The sequence below is a fragment of the Panicum virgatum genome, chromosome 5N, assembly GCF_016808335.1.
Source record: "Panicum virgatum strain AP13 chromosome 5N, P.virgatum_v5, whole genome shotgun sequence".
NCBI lineage: Eukaryota > Viridiplantae > Streptophyta > Magnoliopsida > Poales > Poaceae > Panicum > Panicum virgatum.
The window spans coordinates 70,705,664-70,716,410 of record NC_053149.1 but is presented as its reverse complement, the minus strand read 5'-3'; the positions used below and the strand labels follow the sequence as shown (position 1 = coordinate 70,716,410).

At 47.9% G+C, this 10,747-nt stretch overlaps 2 protein-coding genes across 2 annotated transcripts; both read right to left on the bottom strand.

Annotated features, from left to right (window-relative positions):
- Window positions 1–7,531: 7,531 nt before the first annotated feature.
- LOC120676988 (germin-like protein 1-4) lies at window positions 7,532–8,638 on the bottom strand. The gene is made up of 2 exons (XM_039958332.1): window positions 8,343–8,638; window positions 7,532–8,272 (listed from the first exon to the last, which is right to left on the bottom strand). Exons 1-2 carry the CDS (start codon window positions 8,470–8,472, stop codon window positions 7,716–7,718), a joined length of 687 nt encoding a protein of 228 aa, XP_039814266.1. The 5' UTR covers window positions 8,473–8,638; the 3' UTR covers window positions 7,532–7,715.
- A 1,298-nt stretch (window positions 8,639–9,936) lies between these two features.
- LOC120675135 (germin-like protein 1-3) lies at window positions 9,937–10,747 on the bottom strand. The gene has a single exon (XM_039956217.1). It carries the CDS (start codon window positions 10,745–10,747, stop codon window positions 10,148–10,150), a length of 600 nt encoding a protein of 199 aa, XP_039812151.1. The 3' UTR covers window positions 9,937–10,147.

Here is a 10,747-nt window from a genome sequence, read left to right as displayed (position 1 = left end):
GCGTCCGAGGTTAACGGATCGGATCTGATCTGTGTGCTATGTATGGTAGATGGGCCCGCTGTATTTCCATGGGACCCATCGCTGATTTCCTTTGGGCGATTTATGGGCTTTTGATTGAATCGGTGGGAGCTTTTGGCTGGGCCAACATCTATACAACTGTGGGCCTTGTCGCATTACATGAGCCGCGCACGATGGTTTTACGACGGGCGGGCGGCACACGGGCACTCACGTCTGCACGTCACAAAATCCACACGGCGGTCGGCGGTATCAAGGACAAAGACACAAAGTTATCGTTACTAGACAGGCAGGCGCGCTACGCGCACTGTTGAAGTTGTTTTGTACATGCTGATATATATGAAATATAAGTAGTACTGGAGTCAAAGTAGTAATGAGTGTACAAAGAGTAATGTAGAGGAACGAAACTACAAAAGAAAATGTTCTAAAGTCGGTGAGAAGCATTGAGAGGATGTTAGAATGCTCTAGATTTCTAGAGTCTTCGTTTCCTTCTTTCATAAAAAACATAGGCTGACCCATCTGTTATTTTTGCAGATACATATTACAGTATGTCTACAGTGCCTTGGGCCCCTGGCGTTTCGCCAAATCTTGGCACATGAAGGAGAAGGTGACAGTGGAAGATGATGAGTTCGAGTTCGATCCGTTTGAGGACATGAAGGAACAGGCCCCAAAGTGGTATGCTATGGCGCTGTACTACTCTAGTCAGCGTTCCAGATTTTTGTTTGATGAGATGGGTGCGGCTTGGAGATGTGAGAATCCAATCCCAATTCGTCCCTTGGAGAACAACAGATATGTTCTAGAATTTGCTGTGGAGGAGGAGTACAACTACGTGATTAACGGCGGCCCATGGAGGCATAAGGGCGACGCTCATCGTCGTGCCCTACGATGGTTTCAGCAGGCCGTCAGAGGTTGTCATTGATTCCATCAATCTGTGGATTCGCTTCTATGATGTTCCAGCTCACCTGATGATCAAGGCGTTCACTGGAGTCTTAGCAAAGAAGGTCAGTTCAAATGTCTTGATGGTAGAGGGATCGGTTAAGAATTATTTAAGAGCTAGAGTGGCATATCCTCTTGCTGAGCCACTAAAGCCAATGGTGGAAGTGAAGATTAAAGGAGCCGGTGAGATGAGCTTCGACGTACGTTATGAGAACGTGCCTTTCTTTTGTTTTGCGTGCGGAAGGATGGGACACTCAAAAAAGGAGTGTCCGGACGATGAAGAAGAATCAGATGATGAGGAGACTACAAAGTTTCACAAATTTGGTGACTGGCTGCGGCGCTCGCCACAAAAGAAGGGGCTCGAGCGGGAGCTTACTGTACCCGCAGCACAGCGCCCCAATCGTGCTCTGAATTTTAGTGGCACGCAGCGGGACAAAGTGCAGGCAGCATCAAGCGCGATGGGAGGTAGACTGAAAGTGCATCTAGGCCCCTAATTGATTTTGGTGATTTTTAACAATTACAATTTAGAGATATGATGCTTTGAAGAAAGTGTGTGCAGGAATAAAATGAGAAAAACAAGAAGAAGATGAAAGGAAGGTCCCCAATTTTAAAATTAGTATGGTGGATTCAACCGGGATTTAATTTTAATTTTCGGTTTGAATTTGAGTATAGGATTCACCGTACTATCAAGAGGGATGCATTCGAATGAATTTTAGGTTATTTAAATGTTTCATATGAGATGACATTCTTGAGAAAACACTCACAAAACTCACCCAACACAATGTTTCTGTATAAGGTCGGATGATCCGGCCACACAGTGCCCGGCAGTACTACGTAAGTCCGGATGATCCGGCCTTGGGCCGGATGATCCGGACATGGTGACTTTTGAGTGCATGGAAGAAGGCCAGGGCGGATGATCCGGCCCTACACCGGATGATCCGGACCTGAGAAATTTGAGTGTGTTTTTGCCTATTCTGTCATCACCCCGGATGATCCGGGTACCACCAGAAAACACATAACGGCCATTTTCGGGGGTGGGAGTATATATACCCCTTCACCCCCTTCATTTACTCCTCTCTCTCTCCCCGACCAACCTCGACTCCAAAACATTAAATCCTCCACTTCTCTCCATCCTAGAGCTTGATTCTTGCAAGGAAATACCTAGGGTTTGAGAGGAAGTGAGATTCGTGGTGTGATTTGAGAGCACTCCGTGAGCTAGCACTTGTTCATCTCAAGAGGCATTTGAAGCAACCTTGATTCGTCGATTCGCGTTTGTTACTCTTGGAGCTTTGCTCCTAGACGGTTAGAGGTGCCGGTGAGCTTCCATTCCTTTGTGGTTGAGCCGCCGGAAGTTTGTATTACCCGTCCTTTGTGGCCTTTTGCTAGTGAGCACCTCAATCCTCCTAAGTGATTGATTGAGTGAGGGAAAGGGTTAAAGGGCAACCCTGCTCTTTGTGAGCAACTCAACGGAGACGTAGCTCCTTTGTGGAGTGAACTTCGGGATAAATCTTGTGTCTATTTCATTTATTGTTGTATTTATTGTTCTTGAGCTAATCTTGACTCGATCTACTTGTTAGTTGCATTCCTCTTGTGCTAAACTGTTTCACATGCTTAGTTACATCATTTATCAACTTTGTATTCAAAGGGAATCGTCAAAAGCTAAGTAAAATTCAAATCTCATGTAAGATTCTTTTCTTTAGTTGGATCATCCGACCCTACGCTGGATCATCCGGACCTGAGAAGGACCGGATCATCCGACCTAGGGCCGAAACATCCGGACCTGACAGTTTCCAGCCAAGTTTTTCAGGGAATTTTTAAACACGCCTATGCACCCCCTCTAGGCCTAGTGTCGATTCTTTCATAGACTGGGTCCTACTTCATCACGAGGTGGGGGAAACAAGTTGTTATACCTGACAAACAGCAACCAGGCAGCTCCCAAGCAAGTGCCACTGGAGGTCAGCACCGAACTGTCCAACAGTGTGCAAAAGCTGAAGATGAATGGCGAAGCGGGATCGTCAAAATTGCAAGAGGGTTTTGGGCTGCGAGATAGGGTGTCTGGGCTCAATTCTTACATGGGGTCAAACGATGGCTCGCTGTCCGCTTTAGATGGCGCCAAGGGAGTAGGACCACGCTCACTCCAAGAGAAGATACAAATGGCCAAAGCTCAGAGAGCTCAAGACAAAAAGTTAAGCATGAAAGGGTCAAGCCCAGCTAAGGAGATAAATAAACAGAAGAAGGCAAGGAAGGCATCCGTAGCAGGAATTGCTGCATCAATCAAGGGGCTACAGGAGGGGCTGCTGCTTGCATGTGGGAACAAGGCGGAGGGTGGAGATGCGGATGATGCTAATGGGGCTGCAGAGGAGGAGATGGAGGACCAAGACAAGCATGGTGCTGGCCAGCTTGGAGACCTGACGGGTGCTCGGGAGGCCCTGTCAGGATAAATGAATGCGATAGTCTGGAACTGCCGGGGGGCGGGGAACTCCCGGACAGTTCGTGATCTTGACGCTCTTGTGCGTCATCACAACCCCAAGCTTGTCTTTTTATCAGAAACTATGATTAGTGAAAGTAGAGTTAAGAACCTAAGATGGAGGTTAGGCCTAAAAGGTTGTCTAGCTGTAGACAGTAGAGGTAAGAGAGGTGGTATTGTTTTTATTTTGGGATGAAAGCATCCAGGTTAATTTATTATCGATTGAGGAGCGCTATATCGATGTGTCAATTGTTGATGATCCTAATGGAGCGCCCTGGAGGGCTACTTTTATTTATATGGAGAACCCCACGTTGCGGACAGACACTGCATGTGGGAGATTCTGCAGCGTCTTAAAACTAGATCCCAAGAACCATGGGTGGTGATTGGTGATTTTAACGAGGCAATGTGGCAATATGAGCATTTTTTGAACACTAAACGAGGGGAAAGGCAAATGGCGGAGTTCCGGGAAGCTCTTGATCTCTGTGGACTAACTGATTTGGGGTTTTCAGGTATTCCATGGACATATGACAATAAAAAATCGGGCGCACAGAATGTAAAAGTTAGGTTGGATAGGGCTGTAGCTACACAAGATTGGGCTAATCGCTTTTTTGATGCTTCAGTTACCCATCTAACATCCCCTTGCTCTGATCATTGTCCCCTTCTTCTCTGTGTTCAACAAGAACAGTCTCAGCGACGGGGAGGAAAGCAGTGCTTCTATGAGATTATGTGGGAGAGAGATGCCTCCTTGGGTGAGCGCATTTCTCAAGCATGGGAAGGAGAAGGCAGCAAGGGTGATCTCGGCACAATTAGTTCTGCACTCAGGGGTGTAATGAAGGCGCTGAAGGAATGGAGTTCCGTGCAGTTTGGTTCAATACGCAAAGAGCTGGAACGGCTCCGCGCTCTGCTTGCTGAGCAGCAAGCTAATGGGAATGATGATCTAGCTGTAAAAAATACAATTAGAACAATGAATGAATTGCTCTATAGAGAGGAGATGATGTGGCTGCAGAGATCACGCGTCTCCTGGCTAAGAGAGGGCGACTGTAATACAAAGTTTTTTCATCAACGAGCAGTGTGGCGAGCAAGAAAAAAAAAACAAAATCAGGAAACTCAAAGGGGCTGATGGAAACTGGTGCTCAGATCGGAGTACCATGGAAGGTATGGTTAATAACTATTTCAGCAATTTATATACTAATGACCCTTCAGTTTACCCGCAGGAAGTTGTGAGCTTGTTCGACCAATGCATAACGCCAGAAATGAATGAAACATTGTGCAAGGAATTTTCAGATGAAGAGATCGGTGACGCCTTATTCCAAATAGGGCCACTGAAAGCACCTGGGCCGAATGGGTTCCCTGCCCGTTTCTTCCAAAGGAATTGGGGGGGGGGGGTGCTCAAGAAGGATATCGTTAACTCAGTAAAACTCTGTTTTGCAGAAGGCCAGATGCCGGAAGGGGTAAATGACACAGCCATTGTGCTAATCCCTAAAACGTCTCACATAGAAACATTGAAGGATTATAGGCCAATCAGCCTCTGTAATGTGGTTTATAAAATTGTGTCAAAATGCTTAGTAAATAGGCTTCGACCGTTGCTGGAAACTGTTATCTGTGAGAACCAAAGTGCTTTTATTCCGGGCCGTTTAATTACTGACAATGCTTTGATTGCTTTTGAGTGTGTGCATGCCATCCAACAGGACCGCGCAGATCGGGATAAGTTTTGTGCCTATAAGCTGGATTTAGCCAAGGCGTATGATCGAGTCGACTGGAGTTACTTGCAACAAGTTTTGGTGAAGCTAGGCTTTCATCGTACATGGGTACAGTGGATTATGGAGTATGTTACCACTGTACGTTACTCAGTACGCTTCAATGGTGTCCCTCTGGATACCTTCCAACCGCCTCGAGGACTACGGCAAGGCGATCCGCTTTCGCCCTACTTGTTCCTTTTTGTAGCAGATGGACTGTCAAGAGTGTTGAAGCACAAGGAAATGTCGGGAGACATGCAAGGTTTAAAGGTATGCCGGCGTGCCCCTGCTATTTCCCACTTGCTTTTTGCGGATGATAGTTTGTTGTTCTTTAAAGCCACAGTTGAGCAGGCTTTGCAAGTGAAGTCTGCATTGGCAACCTATTGCAGTGCTACAGGGCAGATGGTAAATTTTGATAAATGTTCACTTATGTTTAATGACAAACAAAATGATAACACTATTGCCTCTATAAAAAGTGTGCTGGAAGTTCACAAAGAAGTTTTTGAAGCAAAATATTTGGGCTTGCCGACACCTGAAGGTAGAATGAAAAAAGAGAAATTTCAAACCATTACTGACAGAATGATTAAAAGGTGTCATGCTTGGGATGAGAAATGCCTGTCAAGTGCTGGCAAGGAAATTCTTATTAAGACTGTTGCTCAGGCGATTCCTGTATATGTAATGAGTGTGTTCCGTCTCCCTGGATCCACTCATGAAGCTATGACAAAGTGCATAAGAAAGTTCTGGTGGGGAGAAGCGCAGGGAAAGTGTCGAACACATTGGATAAGCTGGGATAAATTCACCAAGTCAAAAGGCGATGGAGGATTGGGATTCAGGGATCTTAAGCTTTTTAATCAAGCACTGTTGGCACGGCAAGCATGGAGGCTAGTGGATAGACCTGATTCCCTGTGTGCTCGGGTGCTGAAAGCGAAATATTTCCCTAGTGGCAACCTGATGGATACTACGTTCCCATGTGACCAATCACAGACATGGAATACATGGCTTAGAGATACTAAAGAAAGGTGTTTTATGGAGGATTGAGTCAGGTGAACATGTAAGAATATCGAGGGACACATGGATTCCACGGAGCTGGTCACTGAAACCCACTGGCAAGAAACGTTCTAGCCGAGAAATGGGTGTCCCAGCTAATTGAACCAAATAGTATGGAGCGGAAGGAAGAAGTAATTAAACAGGTGTTTGGGAACATGATGCAGAGCACATTTTGAGTATTAAGATCCCATCCAGGCCCATGGAAGATGTCTTAGCATGGCACTATGACAGAACCGGCTTGTTCTCTGTCAAAAGTGCTTATCGTTTGGCTCAGGCACTGGAGGAGGAAGAAAAAGGAGGGCGTCAAAGTAGCTCGGCAATTTCAGAGGGCAGACCATGCTGGAAGGCCTTTTGGAAGATTCCCATACCACACAAAATCCTTATTTTTGGGTGGAAAGCTATCAATAATGGTCTGGCTACCCAGAGCAACAAAAGAAGGAGAAGGATAGTCATGTCCAGCTCTGCGAGGTGTGTGGTGTGGAGACAGAGTCAACGATGCATGCTCTTATCAGGTGCTCACATGCAACGGCACTCAGACAAAGGATGCGACATGAATGGAATTTGCCGGACGAGGAACAGTTCAATCTCCTCACGCCGGAGAAGCTACTAGACTGGTTTTTGAACTTGGGAATTGATGTAGGTGCACAAGTTCTACTGCTGTTCTGGAGGACGTGGTATGTTCGAAATAAATTGACACATACTACAGACAAATTATCTATTGAGGGATCTACTCGGTTCCTTGGTAAATATTGGTTAGAACCGTGCAATGTCCGGCAACAGAAAAGCAGCTTCGATAGCAAAGGAAAAGAGCCGGTGCTGGACTCTCTGATTACAAAGAAAGAGGGCATGCCCATGGTGGCAGATACTTCCTGGGAACCACCCCCTGCTGGATGGCTAAAACTGAATGTGGACGGAAGCTTCTTACCTGAATCAGAGGAAGGAGGAATTGGGATGGTCATCAGAGATCAGAAGGGAGCTGTTCTCTTAACAGCATGGAAGTATATTAGAAAGGGTAGAGATGCAGAAGAGATGGAGGCCCTGGCTTGCAGAGAGGGTCTGCAACTTGCACTGGACTGGTGTAAGCAAAGTCTAATCTTGGAAACAGACTGCAGGTCACTCGTTGGAACATTGAAGAAGCGGGAGCGGAACAGATCGCAGCTTGGCTTCATCCTGGAAGAAGCACTGAAGTTGGGCGATCAGCTCCCGGAGTGGAAGATAATCCATACAAAAAGAGAGTGTAATGGCGTTGCACACGAGCTCGCTCAGTTTGGCGTTTCGCAGCTCCCACTGTTGTTGAGCAGTTGATTGCTCAGGATTGTAACTCTTTCCCTGAGTAATAAAAGCTTCTCTTTTCATCGCAAAAAAAAAACATATATGGAGTACTGAACCAGACACCAACTAAAGTAAAAGTAGAGTATAAAGCAAATGTGGAAAGCGTCAGATTTATTAGGCCCTTCACGTACGCGCGCGGCACGTAATGGCAACTAATAATGTCACGTACTCCTATCTATGCCCTACTTGGGCGTAAACTTGGACTTGATGCTCTCCACCACCCCGGCGTCGGTCCGGAACGCCCGCGCCAGCACGTCCGTCGGCACCGCCGGCGCGGCACCGAACAGCGCCGCGGCGGCCGCCTGCGTGCCGGGCAGCTGGCTGTCGAACGCCGAGACGGCCACGGCGGGCGCCGCCCCGACGCTGCGCTGGAAGTGCACGAGGCCGCGCGGGAACACGAACACCTCGCCCCGGGAGACGGTGCGGCTGAGGAGCCGGCTCGGAGCCGCCGCGGTGACGAAGCCCACCTCCAGGGTGCCCTCGAGGACGAAGAGGATCTCGGTGGCGCGCGGGTGCGCGTGCGGCGGGTTCACGCCGCCCCACGGCGCGTAGTCGGTCCGCGCCATGGACACGCCCAGGGTGTTGAGCCCCGGGAGCGTCTCCACGTCCGCCGCCGTCACCGCCGACCCCATCGGGTTGCCGGAGTACACGTCGGCGGCCTTGGCCAGCCCGCCGAAGAAGAAGTCCTCCGCCGTCACGTTCGCCTCGCGCTTGCACGGGAACCCGTTCACCCGCAGCGCTGCGTGACGAGCACAAGTTAATTACTGCTGCACGAAATTTTAGTAATAATATGGTGATGGATCACTCACGGCCCTGAAGGGATTTGTAGTCGGCGACGCAGATGTCCTGGAGCATGTCGGGGTCGCCGGCAACCGGCGGTGCGGCGAGCGCCAAGAGGACGACGGCGAGGAGAAGGGTGGTGAGCTTGTTGGGTGCCATGGTTCTCGTGATGCTTTGCTTGGTTGGTCCTAGATTGCTAGCAGCTAGCTGATCGGAGCTGTGTAGTACGAATGAGCTGTAGGTACATATATGTAGTTAAGGTCGCAAGGATGGAGCTTTCGATCGGTTTGATGCAAAAGATGCTAGTATTTATAGGTAGCCAGCGTGACCAATGGTCGATGGGTGTATCATATCGGTCATGTAACCAGCAGTTCGAATTAATAGTGTACGTGCTGCCCAAGTGGTACGGGAGGGAGGGGGAGAGAGAGAGAGAGAGAGAGAGAGAGAGAGAGAGAGAGAGAGAGAGAGAGAGAGAGAGAGAATTGAATAGTGTGTTACTTCTCACGTCAAGCATCAATTTAATCCAATTATTATCGAGTTAAGCAATGGATTGATAGCTTCCCCGGCCCTACTTAACTGATCGATCGGTCCCCGGCCGGTTAGTTTGTACCGGCATTTTTCTACAAACTTGTACGCTTTATATTCAATTCTTTGCACGTCCACATACATATTTCGCTGTGCAGACATTCGCGTGACTCATCAAGGTACGTGAAATAGACATATAGTATATACGTAAGTGGTTTATGACATGAAATCGACCCTAAAAGTAGACGACGAATCCCATCAAACATTGCTTCATCAGTTTTAATTATATTCACTTTTCAAGTGTTTGATTGAATCCAAATTATTTTTCAGTAACCTTCCTTATGGGCAAATAATGCTTTTATTGCAAACACGGTTGCAAAAACTCTTTTGGAGCCATTCCTTTTGTTTTCTTTGTAAATTCCCCCCACGACAACTATTTTAGACCTACAACACATACTGAGGAGTTTGTACGTGCACCCTTTTGAGAATGAATTTGACGAAGGTACAAGCAGTGAAGCACAAATCAGAAAATGATTAGCAAGGTAGGTTTTCAGGGCTGTACGAAATCCTTTCTTTTCTTGCATTTCTGTTTCATTTTAGTCGCTTGTCACCAGCTTGACAATGCATGCCAAATTCTGATGGCTGTCGATCTTGCATTTCTGTTTCATTTTAGTCGCTTGTCACCAGCTTGACAATGCATGCCAAATTCTGATGGCTGTCGATGACATGTACTCCTATTTTTATTTACATATCACATTAGGTTTGTCCTAAATCAAATTTGGCTAACTTTGATCAAATGTATAATAATGCCGAATTTTTTTCATTGAATCCACGATGAAATATTTGTTGATAGTGCATATGTTGGATAGTATAATTGTTGCTATATTTTTTCTATAGACTTGAACAAAGTTAGTTAAGTTTGACTTAGACAAACTTAACACGGCATTTTAATAAAAATGGAAGGAGTATATAGTATTGTAGGCTAATTTCACAAGAACTTGCAACCAAACTATGAAATATTATTATGGAACCGTTGACCGGTTTTCAGATGAATATTGTGGGGAAAAAAACAACAGTAAAATAGAGACAATCGGGGCATTCATCATTTTCTTGAGTTGATGGATAGAGTAGTATGTAGCACACCTTACACAAATGGTTCACGCCGAAATTGAAGAGCAACAACAGTGAAGTGTCGAGGCCCCCATGAGGGCCAGGCCATGCTTGACCACACACGAAACAACCCAACCAATTATTGACACAAGCCCTATCGGAACGAAATCATCACCATCTGCATGGCAGTAGTAAGTGCCTACATGGGTGGAAACTTGGACTTGATGGCCTCCACGAGGCCGGCATCGATCTGGAACGCCCTGGCCAGCACGTCGGTGGGCACCGCCGGCGAGGCGCCGAAGAGTGTCTGGGCGACGGCCTGCGTGCCCGGCAGCTGGCTGTTGAAGGCCGAGACGACCGCGGCGGGGGCGCGGCCGTTGTTCTTCTGGAAGTGGACGAGGCCGCCGGGGAAGACGAAGACCTCGCCCTTGCGGACGGTGCGGGCGTAGAGCCTGTTGGCGGTGGTGATGAAGCCGACGTGGAGGGAGCCGTGGAGGACGAAGATGATCTCGGTGGCGCGCGGGTGGGTGTGCGGCCGGTTCACGCCCCACGGCGCGAAGTCGATCCGCGCCATGGACACGCCCAGGGTATTGAGCCCCGGGAAGCTCTCCACGTTCGCCGCCGTCACCGCCGAGCCCGCCGCGTTGCCGGTGTTGCCGGGCTTCGCCAGCAGGCCGGAGAAGAAGTCGTTCGCCGTCACGTTATCGTGCCTCTTGCACGGGAATCCGTTCAGCCTCAGTGCTGCATGCCGATCGACACATGCATGCAGAATAATGTCATCAGAGTTCTGACGCACCAT

Coding starts and splice junctions, on each gene's coding strand:
- LOC120676988 (XM_039958332.1), bottom strand. CDS start 8,472: ATGGCACCCAACAAGCTCACCACCCTTCTCCTCGCCGTCGTCCTCTTG. Junction 8,273..8,342: donor CTACAAATCCCTTCAGGGCC/GTGAGTGATCCA, acceptor CTCGTCACGCAG/CGCTGCGGGTGAACGGGTTC.
- LOC120675135 (XM_039956217.1), bottom strand. CDS start 10,747: ATGGTGCGTCAGAACTCTGATGACATTATTCTGCATGCATGTGTCGAT.